Source organism: Miniopterus natalensis, chromosome 20 (assembly GCF_054644295.1).
Source record: "Miniopterus natalensis isolate mMinNat1 chromosome 20, mMinNat1.hap1, whole genome shotgun sequence".
Classification (NCBI taxonomy): domain Eukaryota; kingdom Metazoa; phylum Chordata; class Mammalia; order Chiroptera; family Miniopteridae; genus Miniopterus; species Miniopterus natalensis.
In genome coordinates, this window is record NC_142100.1 from 2490647 (window position 1) to 2508582 (window position 17936).

The window sequence follows — 17936 nt, forward strand, 5'->3', positions numbered from 1 at the left end:
TTGCCACTCGTCGAGATATGTGGGTGGACAGACTCTAGAAGCTGGAAAAGGAAGCAGATTCTCACCTACAGCCTCCAGAACGATTACAGCCCCAGTGACATCTGGATTTTGCCCATTTTGGACTTCTGATCTCCAAACCGTGAGAATAAATTGGGTTGCTGTAAGCCCCTGAATCTGTCACAACAGCAAGGAAACTGCTACACATGCCTTTGGCCACATGTTCTGTGTTTCACAAAACCTCTGGTTTTCAAAAAGCCACTTGCTAGCTCACTATGACTTACGTCCCTACTTTCCAAAAGAGGTGAAATAAAAATTTAAGCTTCCAGAAGCAGGTGTTCACTTTGCTGGAACTGGCCCGTAAGTGGCTCTTCCTCATGGTCCTCACAGGGACGGAATTCTCTGCAACAATGGGGCTCGCTCCACACAGCACAAAACCCAAGTGTCACAGACTTTCTGGAAGAGCCTCAAAGCACCATGACCCAACCGTTGATAACAAACACCAGTCTCACTCTACGTGGGCATGACTTTCTGTGGTTATTATTACTTTTATATACACTGCCTCATTTTGATTCACTCAACCTATAGAAATAACTTGCTCAAAACCACGTTCTCAGAAAGTGACAGGTCCAGAATTTGAACCCAGTCCTTTGTCTCTAAAACCAATTTTCTTTTCCCCATAGCAGAATGTGACTTTTGTTATCTTCCTGGGTGGGTGACTGGGACAACTATGGACCCTCTCCAACACCCACGCTACCACTGGTGCGAGACTTCACCCACCCAGCTCACCTTCCTTCTCAGAGGTAACCACTCCACTGGCCTGTTAGCCTCACCTTCTGTCGGCTGAGACGTGAGTAAATGGCAGGCGAAAGGAGGGGAGCAAAAGGGAAAGAAAAGACAAAGTATATGAAAGGGCTGACCTGCCAATAGAGCAGTCCATTTCTCCAGAAAACAGAGCCAAAACCGTGTTTGAAATCTATTTCTTGGAGGCAGAGCCTGGGCTCAGGGAGGTAGCCTGACATAGAAAAGAAATTGAGGGCAGGGCTGGGGGTCAGGAAGCCTAAGCTCTGCTTCTGTCAAAGCCTAGCAGTTGGTCTTGAAAAGGTGACTTCATCTGCTCGCCTCACTTTACTTGTAGGTAAAAGGAGGGAGTTGGACTGATAAGTTCTCCCAGCGATTCCAGCTGTACATTTCTGAGAATCCACATCTGTAGGGTTTTCCCGGTAGGAACACTCTGTTTCAACAGGTACAGTTCAGTTATCCTAAACCTAGGGCAGAAATCTTCTGAATTTCTCACGCTGAAGCGAAACCTATCTTCCATCATACATGACTCTCAGGTCAGGAGCAAGTGACTATTATGCAATTTCCTGTTAGAAACAGTCTAGGAAATGAATAATTAACACTCCTTGAGCACCTAAGTTTAAAACTGTATATTCTGCGTTGACATTTTCAGCGTCTACCAACTCTTAGAAATTCTATTCCCAGAACCATACAACCTACCATGTAAAGTACAACTTCCCTTTCTTTCGGTGAATGTATTTCCCCCAACCTTGATCCAGGGGACCCCAGTTCAGGTCTTTTCTTTAGTTACTCCACCTTCCTTCCCCTATCATTTCCTTCCACAGCCCCCAATACACCCATCATCAGTTCTTATTTCACACTTTCCCACTCATCTCCAGGTTGAAGGTGAGTGTGGACAGACCAACGTGAGCAGAACAATGTGCTGTAACTTAGAAAGCTGGAGAAAACCTTCCCTCAGGGCCCCAGAAGTTGCTCCAGCTGACTACCAGCTCCCTCATGAATCTCGATGTCTTAGAGCAGAGCAGAGACCCTCAGTTTCCTTGATGAGGTATTTCTGATGGTGAGGTGGTGGCGGCAGGGACTTACTGGAGACAAGACATTATGGAAAATGAGTGTAGTGCATGGCAGGCTGAGATCTCAGCAGCCTGTGACCAAAAAGAGGAGGAACTGAGGTTCTCAGAGCTTTATCCACAGCACTGAATGCACCGACTGGCATGCAGGCAGGAGCAGGAAGGATCTACTGAATATCATATGGAATGGTCACTTCAGCAACGACAATCGTGTGACTCACTATGGTTTCCAGTGAGGGCGGTAAGGTGGGGCTTGGTACTGAAGTACAAATGGGGGGCGATTAAAATCTGTAAGTGGAATTTAGCAGTGGAGGAATTCTAAAGGGCAGGTGAGGCTCACATCAGAGATTCCAAATAATCTGTCTACTCCCAGTCAGGGCGCAGTCGGCAGCCTGGGTTTCTGCGCGCAGGCCCCAGCTTCCTGCAGACAGCTGTTGAAGAGCTGAGCAGGCCCCGGGGCCTGGCTCCCAGGGGTCCGCAGGAGCTGGAGAGGGTTACCGGAAACCCCGACAGGCTTCCGAATCGTTTTCCTCTGGGAACATTTCACTCACAACCAATGATTTTACTCACTTTGGAAATGCAAAGGAAAAGCAACTCTTTGTTGACTTGCATCTTTTCATGAAGTTCTCTTCTGCCCTGTCGTCTCCCAGGACGTCTCTCGTCTCGCCCTTTCCTGCCTCTCCGACGGTGCTTCTTAGCCTCCTTCACCTGTCCTCTAGCCCAGACTGTCCCTCAGACTCTGCCTCTGGAGGTTGGCTTCGCTCTTCTCTTTACACTCTGCCTAGCTCATCACACCTATCCCCATGCCTTCTACTACCATCAATTCCCGAGGCTGCATTTCTAGCCCTAACTTCTCTGAGCTCCAGATCCCCATTTCCAATTGTATCTTAACATGTTTACAGAACCTAAAACATGTCTCAGGCCAAACTTGTCCCCTCGTCCTCAAAATCTAAATCTTCCCCTAAAAATACCCTATTTCCTGTGTGTTCTAGCTTGGTGAATATTGTCTCTGCCTTTCCAGTGTCACAAGCTGTCAATCTTAAACTACCTTTTGTTTCTCACTCTCTGCACACAACAGATTATAAATCAGGTTAATTCGAATTCAAAAACGTCTCCAGGACCTGGCTCTTGTCCTCTTACCCCAAGCCCTATCAATCTGCCACCCGGGCTACTGCAACCACCTTCCCCGCTTCCATGCGAGTCCCCGTCTGCTGCTCTGTGTTTCACACTGACCGTGCTCTACGGCGTCACTCCACACGCCTAGGCCCAATCTTTCCCTGCTCTCCTCCCTCGCCACTCCTCTTGTCGCCTGCCCCCCAGTCCTCAGCTCCCTGTGCACCTCCGCTGGATTTCAAGCTGTCCTCTGACTGGGATGCCTGCCCCCAGGCCTAGAAAATCTTTTCATTGCTTAAGGTCTTTCTTAACTGTCACCTTCTCTGCTTTCCTCCACCTTATCAAGTTGCACTAATCATTTTCTCCTGTGGTCCCTACAGAGCTTTCTCCGAACCTCTACTCCGGCACTAACCGGTTGTGTGGCGCCGCGTCTGCGGTTTATGATTTGCGCTCATGGGGAAGGCTGAGCTCCTGTTCAAGGACAGTCTTCACATCCCGACAAGCTCCTGGTGCATCCAGGCACTGAGTGGGTGTCCCAGGGCACAATGAATAAAACGTCAAAGCTAAACTGAGGCCCAACTATGGGCCAGGTGGGTGTGTGTGCGTGTGTGAGAGAGAGAGAGACAGAGAGCCACAACTTCTCTTCTTTCTAAACCAGAAGGTAACCTAGTGCCTAAGGTGTCCTTTAGCTGGGGTGCTGGGGCTGTGGCGAGATCGAAGGCGGGAGGCCGGTGAGGAGGCTCATTCAAGAAACCCAGGTTGAAATTAAAATCTGCCTGGATCTTACCCTCATGGTATAATGTTAAGTCATCTGACCTGTCTCCCGATCTTCCCGAACTCCCCCCACTGCTCTCGCCTCACTCGCCTCAGGTCTCTGTCTGGCCATAGTACCTTCTCACTGTTACTGCATCTATCTTCTGCACCACATTTACCACATTTTATCATAATTCTCTATCTTCAACACTATTTGCCAGTTCCCTGAGGGCAGATATTGTACCTAATTATCCCTTCACCCCCAACTGCTGTTACAGGTTATAAGAGTTGCCTATAAACACGTCTTGAGGTGCCTTCGCATTAAAAAAGGCATTGCCCAGGGAACTGGCCATGGAGATGAGACAGATACAACGTTTTGTTTTGTTTTTTTCTTCTGTTCTTTAAAGATTTCAACTGTCAAGATAAGAGGCTCCGAAGAGAAAAGATCACTGTGCCTAAAGACCCTGGACAAAGAACTCTGTCGCTGTGGGCAACACGGGGTGACCGACCACCCTGCTTGCCTCACAGGGAGAAGCTTCCTGAGGCCTCAGGGCGGGGGGCAGGTGGAGCAAGAAGTGAGACGGCAGGTGCCCAGGTTCGGATCCCCAGCGACCCTTGTCCCTCCTTGTGCTTGAACAGCCTGTGCGCAGCAGCAGCCACAGGACGCGGGCTCTTGCCTCCTCCTACGCGCTGTCTCCCAGGGTCAGAGAACAAGCACTCAGTGAGCGCATGCTCGCGGAAAGTGTCTGAATGGGGCGCAGACTACTCGGAAGCAGGGCTCTAAAGAATGCTGCTGCACCTGACTTATGGAGAAGGCTTATCCCACAAAACCTGAAAAGAATCCGGAGACATTTGGCTGCCTCTGGCCACCTGTGCTGTGGGCTCCTCCTCGGCTGTCTCCGGACCCCTGGGAGGAGCACGTGGTGTTTCTTCAGCTTCCCACTGCGGGTGGCGACAGCCCTGGTCCCGGTGGAGTTCACTGCCATGTTGCCCTATGTACAAGAATGTTTATGTTCCCAATGGGACAGAGGGACACAAGGGGAATTGTCACACAAACAGCTGGTGGCCTCCTGAAGAGAAGATGTCCCTTTAATTACAAAGGGGCCATGAGCAACGTGTCTCCCCCAGAGGCTGGACTCAAGGCGCTAACCTCCTCGCTCATGTAACCAGCACGTTAGTCATACTTTTCAGGAAAGAACATTATGTACCAATCTGAAAATTATACTAATGCACACTAGTGAAACAACTCCCCACTGTCATAACTGCCTATTATCTTTCTTTCCATTTATTTACTCTAGAATATCAACAGTCCCGAAGAGTTTTCTTTAAAGGGAGAAGAGAATTTGACAATAAACCTTTAGGGAAAACAAAACCAAATAAAAATACAGAAAAGCTAAACACTCTGAAACAGAAAAGCATACATGAAGAAGTGAAAATACCTGCCCCAAAACACTTACCTATGTCACCCCAAGTCACCAGAACTGCAAGGGGCCTGAGAGGTGGTTGTTGACTTTAACCCCTTTTACAGCTGGGAACACTGAGGCCAGGGAAAAAAAAGTATGTGAGTCCAAACAGCTAAGAGCAGAGTGAGAGCACAGAGCCAGGTGGGGAACTGAGTTTGCTTTCACTGTGTGTCACCCCTGAGCTGCCGTTAGCAGTGGCAGCCAGCTAGGGAGAGTGGCTGATTCAGAGTGACAGATTGTGAAACCTGACATGCATCTTCTCCCAGGAACCGCACAGAATTTAGTAGGATGCTGTGTATACACTGTGATGAAAAGAGCGCTACATACCAAACTCAGCAGGCTCGGGAGGCCTACACGGGGCCTTATAAACCCAGAGACCTAAGGTAACCACATAGAACAGTCTGAAGTTAAACCTTTCTAACTAAAAGCAGTTCATGGCGGGTAGTCATGTCCTAGGCCGGTATATTTCCCTAACAAAGGTCAGCCTTCACCCTAACTGGGCTTGTCAGTCTTTTTGCATCTATGATAAGGTACCTCACCACATGCCTTTGGAATATCAAGGTAATTTCCTTCTTTCTGACACCTCAAAGCACAAACACCACCAGAGCAGAGACCCCAAATCCCCTCATTGTTACTATTATCATGTTAATTGTTAACGCTCCGGATACCCACCTATGTAAAAGAAGTATGTGTATATTCCTCTTACTTTTTATCCAATTCCAGAGATTCCCCCACTTTGCTTTCAGTCTCTCACCAATGAATTTTATGTAACCCCGTGTCTCCCCCTTTGATTCTGATGCATAAAACAAGTGGTAAAACTGCCCTTTTTCCATAGCATTTTCTCAATCCGTTGAGATTTTGCTTCCCAGAAATTGTCGTAGGTTTGACTCAAATAAACTCATAAAAATTCTTAGCTTTGGATGTTTCTTATGTTGAGAACACTAAGAGCTCAGACAATTTCTGATGTTCACCTGAGGCACTTCACCACAGGCCTCATCCTTATAAACAGTAGGTGGCAAAAAGCAAGAGGGTAAAGTCACCAGGAAAAAGGAAACGGTAGCAAGACGGACCGACAAGAAAGGAATCAGCCATCACATGCCCTGAGCCCGACAGATGGTCCAGAGGGCTCAGGCTGCTGCGATGTCTATCCATCTGTGAGCACAGGTAGCTAGGTATTAACGAGGGCAGGGAGCAAGGCAATCGGGCATTATTAAGCAGAATCGGCCAGGGAGCATAAGCCCGCTTTGCCAGGAAGTTGGAGCATTCACAGGCACACCAGGGGATCGCAGCATTTCCCTGCCAAGGGAATGACTGTCCCTCCCTCCCCCATGCTGGGAGAAAGGACCAGTTCTCCAGCCTCCCCACAGACATGCATAGTAGGAACCAGGATGGAGAACACAGGGGGTGGTGCCTTGCCTGGAAAAAGGATCCATTGGATAACAGACTCTGAACTCTGGAAGAGCTCAGAAATGGACTGGTTAGGGGAGGAGCCAGAGCCAGCCCAGGAAAGATGGGGAAGTTGGTTAGTTTGAAAAGAGCCTAGTCCTTCCCAAGCCCAAGACAAGATACCCAGCCTAACAAAGCATCAACCTCTCTCTCCCCCTCTCTGTAACAAGTGCTGGCCCCTTTTGCTCCAGCGTCTTCTCTCCACAGCAGCCACATGGGTTTAGCAGCCACGAGGCCAGCAGCCATGCAGACTACAAGCGTGGGCCTGGGCACAGCCAGCCAGAGCACAGCCAGGAACAGAGTAAGCTGGACAGAGGGTGACAAAGACTGGACTGGACTGAACCAATGGCACAGAACATTTGGACCTTGGCCTTTGTACTAGGCTTGATGAAGACAAGGTTGGACTTTTTCCACGGTGGGACACAGAGATGGGTTTTCTGGAATGCTTCGTTTGCCCCCGTGAAAGGACACTGTTTCCACTGGCAACACATCGCTCTTCTGGGGAAGAGAAAACCCAGAGATTCTCCCATAAGCTTCCAGGTAACACCCAGGGACCCCCTGGGGAAATCCTCCAATGAAGAAGACAAGGGCTTTCAGTGCCGATGGGGACCACAGGCATCTCATCCCCCAAGCAGCAACTCTGTCCTGCCGGAGCTGTACCCACCCCAGTGCAGAGGAGCCATTCTGAGTGCATTTTTAAATTATTTTCCTCTCCAGGGCTGAAGTCTAATCCCATCTGAGACTAGTCAGAAGACAACCATATGGCACTCCTTCAAATCCCCAACCCAAGCTATTCATTCCAGGCAGCAGCTTGGACAGCACTGCCCTGCTCTGGGTCTGCTTCCACAGGCCTGGCAACCCTGGGGCTTCTACAGAGAGGCTCAGGAGAACAGACGGAAGTGCTGAGGGAACTAGGGGACGCACCACTCGGCTCTCCCCCGCACTCACTACTTTCTGCGCACAGTCCAGTGAGTGGAGGGGAGCTGTAACAGTGCAGGGTGATCCAGGCGGCAAAGGGAGCCATGCAGAATAAAACCACCATCGGAGCAGCAGTAACACCTACTCTTCACTGGGCTCACCAAATGCCAGGCACTCTCCAAATGTTTGCACGGAACAGCACCGTTAGGCCTCACAACACTTGTCAGGTACTGTTCCCACCAACACTTTATTGACAGGGAAACTGGGCCTTAGTGGATTCAGCAACTCGCCCAAGGTCACCCAGCTGGTAAAGGGCAGGACTGGGCTTTGAACCCAGGCTGTGTGAACAGCCACCCCAAGTTTAGACTTCCAGGTATCAGGCAGATAATGACAGGGTCTCTTCAGTTATGGTTGCCAAGAAGAGGGGCACCCCCCCACACACACACCAGATGCCTACTGGGGCAGGGTGGAGCTGGCAGTCCTGCCACTCTGCCACTGGCAGGAGCAGGGCTGGTGGGAGACACAGGATTCTCTAGTTTTGTTGTCTCTCTGAAAAGCAAAACATTTAGCTCTGAGAATTATTGTCCTCTCAGTGAAAAGCAGCTAGAGTTTGAGACAGCTGAGGGCAGGGTGGTGACAAAAACCAGAGGACAGAGTCATAAGGCAGGAAGCTCTTTACTCTCTGTGACACTTAATCTTTTGAAACTCAGTTTTCTCATGAAATTATCATGTCTGACTTGATAGTGATTATGTACATAAATCTGCTTTGTAATCTCTAAGTGGCCTAAAAATCTAAGGTATCGTTAGAATGTAACAGGGAATTGTCATAGGAACTGTGTACAATGGTTATAATTATGTTACTAGCCCATTAAACTACATCAAGGTCTACACAGGAAACAAACTACTGATGCACACACCATCACCGCCGAGTCTCAAAAATATTAAAAAGAAGCCAGGCAGGCACAGGAGTTTGCACTGTGAGTCCCTTTCCTGTATGCCTAGAAAACACCAACTTATCAGTAGTGACAAAAAGTGGATCGCCATTGCCCAGGGTGGGGTGGAGAAGACACTGACTGTAAGGGGCACAGGCCAACTTTCAGAGATGATGAACATGCGCTGTGTCTTGTGGTGCTGATTCCCCGTGTTTTCATGTGTCAACACCGATCACCCTCTAAACAGGTTAATTTACTGTACGTAAATTAGACCTTGATGAAGTTAAAAAAGGACACACACCAAGGTATTTCCTTTTGAACCGAGACCCCTCTGTAGCCTGGAAAGCTCACCAGACTTACAGTTATAGCCCAAGGCTGCAAGGAGACATGTCTGAGCTTCTCGGGTCCTCAAGTCTCAACTTTAAAAATGTGGCTTTGATCCTGTGCTTTACCTCACAGAACTGCTGTGTGGATCAAGAGGGATATTTAGTGCATGTGAGAGCAATGTTTCAGCTGTAAAATAACACACAAATGAAAGGGAGTGCTACGTGGGCAGATGGTCGTGTTGGGTGGATTACACATCCTTGCCCTACCCACAGATAAGACCCTGTCGCTCCTGCGGCCATGGTTTGTCTTCTCTTTCTGCCCAGCACCCCTGGGAAAGCAGCTGTAGCCCCCGCTCAGGATCAACCACAATTCAGAAATGCTGAGTCGACCAAGTACTTTCAGGGAATCCAACCAATGTCAATTACCAGGTAAGCGGGAGATGACCAAAGAAACTGGGTATTTTAGTTCACAGGCTTTCCAAGTTGCCTCTCAATTCCTTGCGTAGCCAACTTTGAGCTCCTTTTTTCTTTGGGCACTGAGGGGTAGCAAATGAAGGTTCCTGTCCAGAGCAAAGGCGCTTCTTCCAGCTCTTTCCTTGTGCCATGGCCTTTCCTTCACTAGGCATTGTTCAAACAGCCTCAGCAGGAAAAAGGCCAAGCTACAGCCATGTGAGTCCCTGCCGAGGACCTCAGCACCATCTCACGTCCTTCACCTTCTGCCAATCCTGCATAATACCATACTCACATCTACCCTGTGTCCAGATTATACTCTCAACACCAGGTTCTTTCCTGCCCTGATACCATTTTGTCTTCACAAAGCCTTGTGAATTACACAAAATGGGCACTGCCATACATGGAAGCTGGTCAGGATATTGATACAAAGGCGTTAAGCAGAAGACTTACAAGCTTCAACTAGTCAGTCAGAAGCTGAACTAGAACTCCATCTGACCCCTATCACAATGTCCTTTTGCTAGATTATATCTCTCAATCATTAGGAAATGTTCCAAAGCCACTGGCTACAGATAAAAGTACCAGCCACAGACAGCCTCACACAAACCCCAAGCAAAACTTGTATCAGCCCGGACTTCTCAAATCCACTGTTCAGTGACTGGCCCCCACAGTTGGCCTCAAGCTACAGAAGAGATAAGAGAGGAGCACCTCACACACACACCCCCCAACTGCAGAGGCCACCAGGGGACGGCATAGAACAGGTGGGGTTATACAAAGCAACACCCCTCTCCAGAGCTCCTGTCCCGCCTTCTCCTGGGCCCTGCTCCCTCTTCCTCCGGCCTTTGCAGGGCACACACACTCTTCCTTTTCCTCCCACCAACCTCACTCCAGTCTTGGCAAAGCTGGGCCTTTATTTTTTGAACTTTTGGAACACAGCAGAACTATTGGGCATAGAAAAAAACGAAAGAAAGAAAAAGAAAGGGATAGGCTGTCTTGGCCCCTTGAAGTTTTCTTCCTGAGGCCTCCTGACACCTCCTTACCTTCTGCTTGCTTACACATTCACAGATACACACCATAAAGGCCAGCCCTCCGCCATCCCGCAGGCTCCTCCACAGCCCTGTCTCAGCTGGGCTAAACGTCATAAGGTGGGATGGAAAAAATCAGCACTGCTACAAGGGAGAAATGAGCTAGAGAGCACACCCTGAGGCCACCCTGCTTGCTCAGCACTCTCCCTGTAGCTCTATCAAGTACTTAAGAAGCATGTGCAGACTAATCCTGCCCCCTCAGAGGGAGGGGGTGGTGCCCCAAGGGATAAAGTGACATCCAAACCAGGCACTTGCACAAGCTGGAAAGGGACTTGGGCCTTTCTGGCCTCTGAGTTCTCTGACTGCCACCCAGGCCCAGTGGAAGATCCCCTTGCTGCTGCACAACACTAGACCCAGTTGGACCTGGGGGGACCCAGAACTGTGGGTGCTGCTTCCACTGTTCTCTCTGCCACAGGCCATGCCCCAGAAGTAGGCGTCATCCCTTCTTCCTGTCACAGCCAAGGCATCCTCACCCCAGGAGACCATCCCTGCTCTTTCCTGCTTTCACTGTCACCATGCTCCTTCCCCCAGGCTTAAGACCTAAAACTGAGGCTTCTCAGAAGCTAAGCCTGACACCTTTGCTCTCTTCTCAACTCTCCAAAATAAAGTTAAAAGCCTGCTCTCTGAGATCTCAGATGGCCCCAGGGACTGGTCCCTCTTCTTAGTGACCTGAGTTGCTATTAAGGGGAAGGCTGACCATATCGGCCTTTCTAGGTTGAGGTAGGGAGTGGATTAGGTCAGATGATTGCCGAGGGCTCAGCCCACTGGGAGGCAGAGAATCTGAAAGAGGCAGGACACTCCCTCACCTTTTCAGGAAAGAGAGGCAGTGCCAGTAGCAATAACAGTAGCTGTGACAGGCTGAATAATGTCTCCTCAAAAGATGGTCCCTGGAACCTGTGAACATTAACTTATGGGGGGAAAAAGTAGCTGGCAGATGTGATTAAGTGAAGGATCCTGAGATGGGAAGATTACCCTGACTTATCCAGGAAGGTCCTAAATACATTCACAAGTGTCTTTATAGGAGAGAGACAGAGGGAGATTTGACAGACGGAAGAGAGGTTGATGTGACCGTGAGGCAGAGATCGGCGTGATGCAGCCACGGGCCAAAGAATGCCTGCAGCCACCAGGAGCTGGAAGAGGCAAGGCATGGATTCTCCCTGAGAACCTCTGGAGGGGACACAGCCCTGCTGTCACCTTCATTTCAGCCCAGGGACACTGACTTAGGGCTTCTGGTTTTCAGAATTATAGACTACATTTCTCTTGTTTTAAGCCACCCAGTGTGTGGTGACTTGTTACAGCAGCCACAGAAACAAATACGGCAGCTAACATGTAACGACTGCCCACTCTGTAGCAGGCACTGCACTAAGTGTTTACCCACATTAACTCACGACGTCCAGGCCCTGGACGTGAGGCTATGCCGAGCAGGTGCGCTGCCTGGGTTTCAATCTCAAACTCACTGCTCAGTGTGGTGACGCTGTACACTTCATGTAACCTCTCTAAACCTGTCTCCCAATTCATAAAGAGGGCATACAGTTACCTTTCTCATTGGATGGCTAGGACAACAAAGTGAGTAACAGGTAAAGTGCTTAGAACTGGACACAGAAAGTACTCAGTGAGTGCTAACTACGATGAGATCGCAGGGGTGAACCAGCCAAAACCAGACCACTGCCCTAATGTCAAGATGTGGGTCCATCCTCCTCCACCCAGTGCAGTAAAAACTCATCCCTTTAAAGCCAGTTTGAATAGCAAACATGACGGTCTGAGTAGTTAAGTATTTCTTCCCTTAATTAAACTGAGATCCTAACACTGGCCTCATTTCTTAAAGGGAAAAGGCCTCAGGCTGTGCTCATTCTGCAGCATCGCCCAGCACGTCCCATTCTTCAGGACAGCTGTGCACACTCATCACCCATAAGAAGGGCCTCACCTGCAGCATCCACACCTGCACGCCCCAGCAGAGCCCACCACATCTTCTCCCTGCCACTCTGGCATCAGGAACTGGAGCCCCAGTGCTTGGAAACCAGTGGCAGACAGAACTGTCAGTCTATTTCATGGCCTTCCAAGCAGGCTGGGTGGGACGAAGTATGAGGGGTCAGTTTCGATTTAGAGGTTACAACCAGGTTAGTAGAGAATAAACAAGGCTTGCCCAGAGGCCGGGAGAAGGAAACCTGAAAAAGGGGGTGAGGGGCACCTTTCATTAACTTTGCCTTTCCTAATAAAGTTTGCCCAGCTCCCCCTTCAGGTGATGAAATTCAAAGAAGCATCGCCACAGGCTCCCAGGCGGTGTGTTCCCACCTAAACAATCTGCAGGCAGCCAAAGGAGGAGGGCCCGCCAGCCGCGGTGCTTCCTCGCGGCGGGTTCCAGCCCCGCCCTCTCGGATGCCCGGCTTCAGGGCCCCCGCCGCCTCCAGCTGGCGACCAGGCCTCCGCGCAGCGGGCAGCAGGGGCGCCACCTGCGCGGTCTCGGCCCGGGCCCGCCGCACCCCCAGGGGAAGAGGGATGGGGGAGGGCGGCGCCCCTTCCTCACTCTCAGGCGCCCAGTTTCTGCGCTGCCGTCACCGCGGACGAGAACCGAGAGCCCGGGGCTCCTGGAGAAGCTGCTTCTCCTCGCTCCTGCCCCCCATCCCGGAGCACGCAGCACCCACGCTCCCGCTCCTCCTGCTCCGGAGGGGCCTGGACCAGAGCCGCCCGGAGCTGGCAGCCGCTGCCGCGGGAGAGCCGGCCCCGTCCGCCGTCCCTCCCCGTTCCCAGCCACTCCGAGGATCGCCAGCCGGCCTAGCGCTCGGGGTGCAGGGGGTGCCCGAATCCTCCGCGGGGCCCCGCCTCCTCGGGGGCTTGGGGCTGGGGACCTCCGGGAGCGCGCCAGGCACCGGCTCGGCCCCGCCGGCGGAGCCCGTTCGCTGGGCGAGTGCCCGGGCCTCAAACCCGGCGCCCTCGCTCTTAGGCAGGCCTCTCCTTAGGCAGCCCAGCGAGTCCCCTGCTCGGCCACCCCCCGCCCGGCGAGTCCCCTGCTCGGCCACCCCCCGCCCGGCGAGTCCCCTGCTCGGCCAGCCCCCCGCCCGGCGAGTCCCCTGCTCGGCCACCCCCCGCCCGGCGAGTCCCCTGCTCGGCCAGCCCCCCGCCCGGCGAGTCCCCTGCTCGGCCAGCCCCCCGCCCGGCGAGTCCCCTGCTCGGCCACCCCCAACCCGGCGAGTTCCCTGCTCGGCCAGCCCCCCGCCCGGCGAGTCCCCTGCTCGGCCAGCCCCCCGCCCGGCGAGTCCCCTGCTCGGCCAGTCCCCAGCCCAGCGACTCCCCTGCCCCGCGCTCCGCGCGTCGTCTTCCCTGCGCCCCCCGGAGAAGAGGAGCGCGGGCTCCTGCGCCCACCCCGCCCGCAGCAGGAGGCGGGCGGCAGGGGCGGGAGGCGAGCCGGGGCGAAGCCGAGGGCCGGCCGCGGGGGGCGGGGGTCCGCGCGGGCTGCGAGCGCCGCCACTTACGCTCGGGCTCGGGGGAAGCCCATGGACAGGAGCACGTCCAGCGCGGAGCCGTGCTTGACGGTGCCGGGGCGCTGCTGGCGGCTCCTCCGCGGGGCGACTCTGCTGTACAGCTCCTCTCGCGCGGCCATGCCGAGGGGCTGCGCGGCCGCACCGAGCCGGGCTCAGCGGCCAGGCATCGCCGGGGACGGCGCCCGAGCCGGCTCGTCCCGGAGCAGGGGGGACCTGGCGGGGGGAGGGCCGGGCGCCCGGGGCCCAGGGCCCGCGGGAGGCGGCGGCGGCGCTCGGAGCTCCGCGGGCGGCGGGACTCTGACGCTTCCTGGAGAGGCCGCCGCGGCCAGAACTGCGCGGCGCGGCTGGGGCCGGGCGCCGTGCGCTCGCGGGCCTCCGGTGCCACAGCGCGGCGCGCGGCTCGGCCCTCCGCCCCTTCCCTCCGCGCCCCGCGTCCGGGAATTCGCAGTGAGTAATTTTTGAATGGATCAAAAAGGAACCGGAGCCCGCGGCGGCCCCGCCCCGCCCGGGCCGGCCCCGCCCCTCTCTTAAAGCGGCCGCGCGGGCGAGGTCCCGGGGGCGCGCGCGGGCTGCGGCGTCCCTGGCTTCCAGGCGGGGGCCCGACCCCAGACGCTGCTTTGCGGCGGCGGATGCGGGAGTCGCTCGCGGCGCCCCCGCCATCCCCGTGGTTTGCAGTAGGGCCGACTGGGCCTCAAGCCACCGGATCAACTCAGTACGAGTTAGTGGAAGTTGAGCGCCCTGACGGAGGACGCCGATGAACCAGAAGCCAAGCCAGACGCCCAGATGAAAGGTTCTGCTTCCGAAAGACCCAGCACACCCGGGAATTGTTCCAGCCACGGAAGGCCAATTCCACCGGCCCGACCGGGGGCCGCGCGGAAAACCAGCACGCTCCCCAGCACCGAGAGTGACGTCAGGGCCGAGGGGGCCTGGGCGCTCAGCCCGGCGGGGAGGGGCGGCGGAAGGGGGAAGGGGGAGGGGAAGATGGGGGGCGGGGGAGACGGGGGAGGGGAAGATGGGAGGAGGAGATGGGGAGGAAGGGGGCGGGGAGATACTGGGAGCCGCTTTCCGACTGTAAGGGGCGTTCCCTTGGAGCGGCTTTCGCGCCTCTGTAAGGAGCAAGCGCCCGCCGGTACGAGGGCGCAGAGGGACTGGACCGTCACTGGTCACAGAGGGATAACTGAACTGCCTCGTCGCTTGGCCAGAACTGCTCCCACCGCCAGTACGTGGGTTTCCCACCCGCGCCCGCACCAGAGCCGGGCTCGGAGCTGTTAAGGCTCTTCCATTTGGAGATAAACTTACTGTCCTCAGCCAGGGACAAGGGGCCCACCTGGTGCAATGGAAAAGGCGCAGAGTCAGCCTTAGCTGCTCCCTTTTTCAGGTAATTTATTGGACTGCTGGATGTGTCAACCATTGTGCTAAACATAATAAATGAATTAACTCATTGAATTTTTACAAGGTCCCTATGAAGCACCTATGGTTATTATCTTAATTTTACAGATGAGAAAATGCAGCTCAGGGACGGAGGAAGACCATAGAGCACGTAGGTGCGTGGCCACAGCTTTTATCCACTGTGGCTCTCTGGACAAGTTGCTTCTGCCTTCTGCAGCCCCATGTCCTTGCATGTATGCATCATGGCACCTTATATGCACTGGGCTCTCCAGAACTGCCAGCTCCTTTCCCTTTATGGAGTGGGGAAGGGGTGGCGACCAGCACTGGAGAGCAGCTTTTTGATGTTGCTTTATAAGGCATCTAAAAGTTTTACCAGGGGAAATGACACAGTTTAATTCTCTTAGCCCAGAACTGGTTTTCTGAGGAATACCCAGTGGTGTTTGAAAGTGGGGAGATAAGGACTCCTGGGGCTGAAGCAACAGTGCACGGAGGGAAAGTTCATACTTCCTGGGTGGGAGCTTCTGCCAGAGCAGAGGAAGCGTGCTGGGGCCTTGCAGAGTGTTTTTCCAGGGCATGGAGCAAAGAGGCAGAGGCGGCTGGGAGAACAATACCTAATAGACATCTTCCTTGGGAATGTATTCAGTAGTGGATGCTGGACCTTACCCAAGATTCTGAACTTCTTCCAAATGCCTGGGCTTAGAGTCAAAATCTGGAGCCTAGTCAAGAGCTACTAATGCCTGTGGAAGCTCTTTGTAAACCATAGCACTACACAAATAATAACTCAAATGTATTGAGAACTTACTATATGCTGGTGGTGTTCCTAGGCTCTTATACATACAACTCATTTACTCTCTCAACAAGGCAATAAAGTAGATGCTACCATCATAACTAGCTAGCTAATAAAAATAATAGGAAATGGGAGGCTGGACATTTTAAGTATTGTCATCCGGGCAGCTTCACACTCCCCAGGGAACTACCTGTCCCTTCCCTGCGGATCACTGGGGGAAGGGGTCCAACAAAGGAGACTTGGGCGCATGTGCAGTAAAGTCGGGCTGATGTAGGAAAGGTGCTTGCCTGTCAGTCTAGCCTGGGGAACAAAGATAACGGGCTAGAGGGGGTGGAGCCACTGCAAGCTTGGAAAATCCTGAAGGATTCATTGGTTAAGCTCCTAGTTAAAATCCTCAAAGAATTCTCACTCCTTGTTCCTCTTTGCATCGTTCCAGCTTCCTTGCTCTCGCCTGCTCTGTGACCCTCTCTAGCCTGCCATGTGGCCCAGAAGCAGCAGGTTCCATGGCCATGCGGACCCGACACGCAATGGACAGCAGCTGGGAACACAAGCTAAGCTAGCCAGATGCTGGACTGGACTGTGCTTCAACGCGGAATGGAAACTCTGAGCAGTGGCTTTAATCCTAGCTCGCTGAAGACAAAATGGGACTTTTTTTCATGGCGGGATGGAGGGAAATGGGGACCTTGGAGGGGAACTCCCTTAATGTCACATCACCAATAAAGCTTTCCATGATACCTCATCCTCCTGTGGGGGCCTCAGAAAATTCTTGTTCCCATGGCACCCCAAAAGCTCCACTTCCGCCTGCAACAGGTGGGGACATAGAGGCCACCCTACCATAACATAGGTACAACCATATTTTCACTGGCCACTTTACAAATAATATTGAAGCAGACAGAGATCAACTCTCTTGTCCAATATCATATGGCTAGTAAGTGGTAGAACCAGGATTTGAACTCTTAAAATTTGTCCAGACAACCATTTACCACCATTGTTATGATGATGAAGAAATACCAACCATTAAAATAACGTGGTCACCTTCTGACTCCTTTTATGCTAACTTGCACAAAATTGCTGGATCTGTTTCTCCAGAAAACTGTCTGTGTGTGGGTGGAAGGAACTTTCCTCTACCCTCAAGTTGCTTTCAGCTGGTCAATCAAGTAGACATGAGACCGATTAGCATGACAAAATAACCAAAGTTAGTCCATATGTGTGCTTGGGAACCCTGAATCCATGAGAGAGTGAGAGATCCCCCCCACAAGAGAGGTTCAAAGTCAGGAAGGGAGCATGGGTATCTAGGACATTCTGAGCTAGGAATGAGGTAAGCTGCCCTGGGAGCTTCGAAGGGTCATTGCAAAGAGCAGTAATTAGAAGTGTGGCCTTCCCAATAGGTAGTCCGATACTTATGGGCAAGGCTCCTTATTCAGATTCATCAAGGTGGCTGAGGTGGGGAAGTTTTCTCTTGAGCCTTCACTAGAGCAACGGTTGCCTTTAGCTTAAAACAACCTGCGTACCATAGAGGCACATCTTGGGGGGACTCTTTCTGAACCCCTATAGCTTTCTTCTTTCCTCTAGGCAAACAGTGAGAGGAAATGATGGATATAAAAATAGTTTTAGGTAGCCTGGAGAAAGCACTATGGAAAACCAGACACCTTGATGGAGACTATTCTGTTTGAGGCACTTTTGTAGACGTCACATGGGGCTTCCTGATCCTTCAGCTCTGCGCCAGAGCACTCGAGACTATTGCCATTTGATTTGCAAGGGGTAGGGGGCTGACAAGGTGCACTGTGTTTTCATTGTATTTACCATTAGAAGCTAGGGAAAGCTTTATGAATGTCCATGCTGTGATTTTCCAAAGAGAAGAGAGATGACTTTGCATCTGACAGCAATGGGAGGGTGAGTCAGGAGCGCTCCGCACAGGGAGGAGCCG

General features: G+C 52.7%; 1 protein-coding gene and 1 long non-coding RNA gene across 3 annotated transcripts in view; one reads left to right on the top strand and one right to left on the bottom strand.

The window, feature by feature from the left end:
- Nucleotides 1–13967, bottom strand: part of UBASH3B (ubiquitin associated and SH3 domain containing B) — a 134877-nt gene extending 120910 nt beyond the window's left edge. The window contains exon 1 of one of the 2 annotated variants that reach the window (XR_015716191.1): nucleotides 13825–13967. Coding sequence is in view for 1 of the 2 variants with exons in the window: in XM_087828347.1 (XP_087684473.1) it covers nucleotides 13825–13952 (128 nt within the window). In the remaining variant the exon portion in view is untranslated. The remainder of the gene's footprint in view (nucleotides 1–13824) is intronic. The other variant, XM_087828347.1, reaches the window with a different exon arrangement.
- A 915-nt stretch (nucleotides 13968–14882) lies between these two features.
- Nucleotides 14883–16748, top strand: LOC107543208 (uncharacterized). Its single transcript, XR_001603785.2, has 3 exons — nucleotides 14883–15211; nucleotides 15331–15377; nucleotides 16446–16748. It is a non-coding gene; the product is annotated as an uncharacterized LOC107543208 (long non-coding RNA).
- The last annotated feature ends 1188 nt before the right edge of the window (nucleotides 16749–17936 follow it).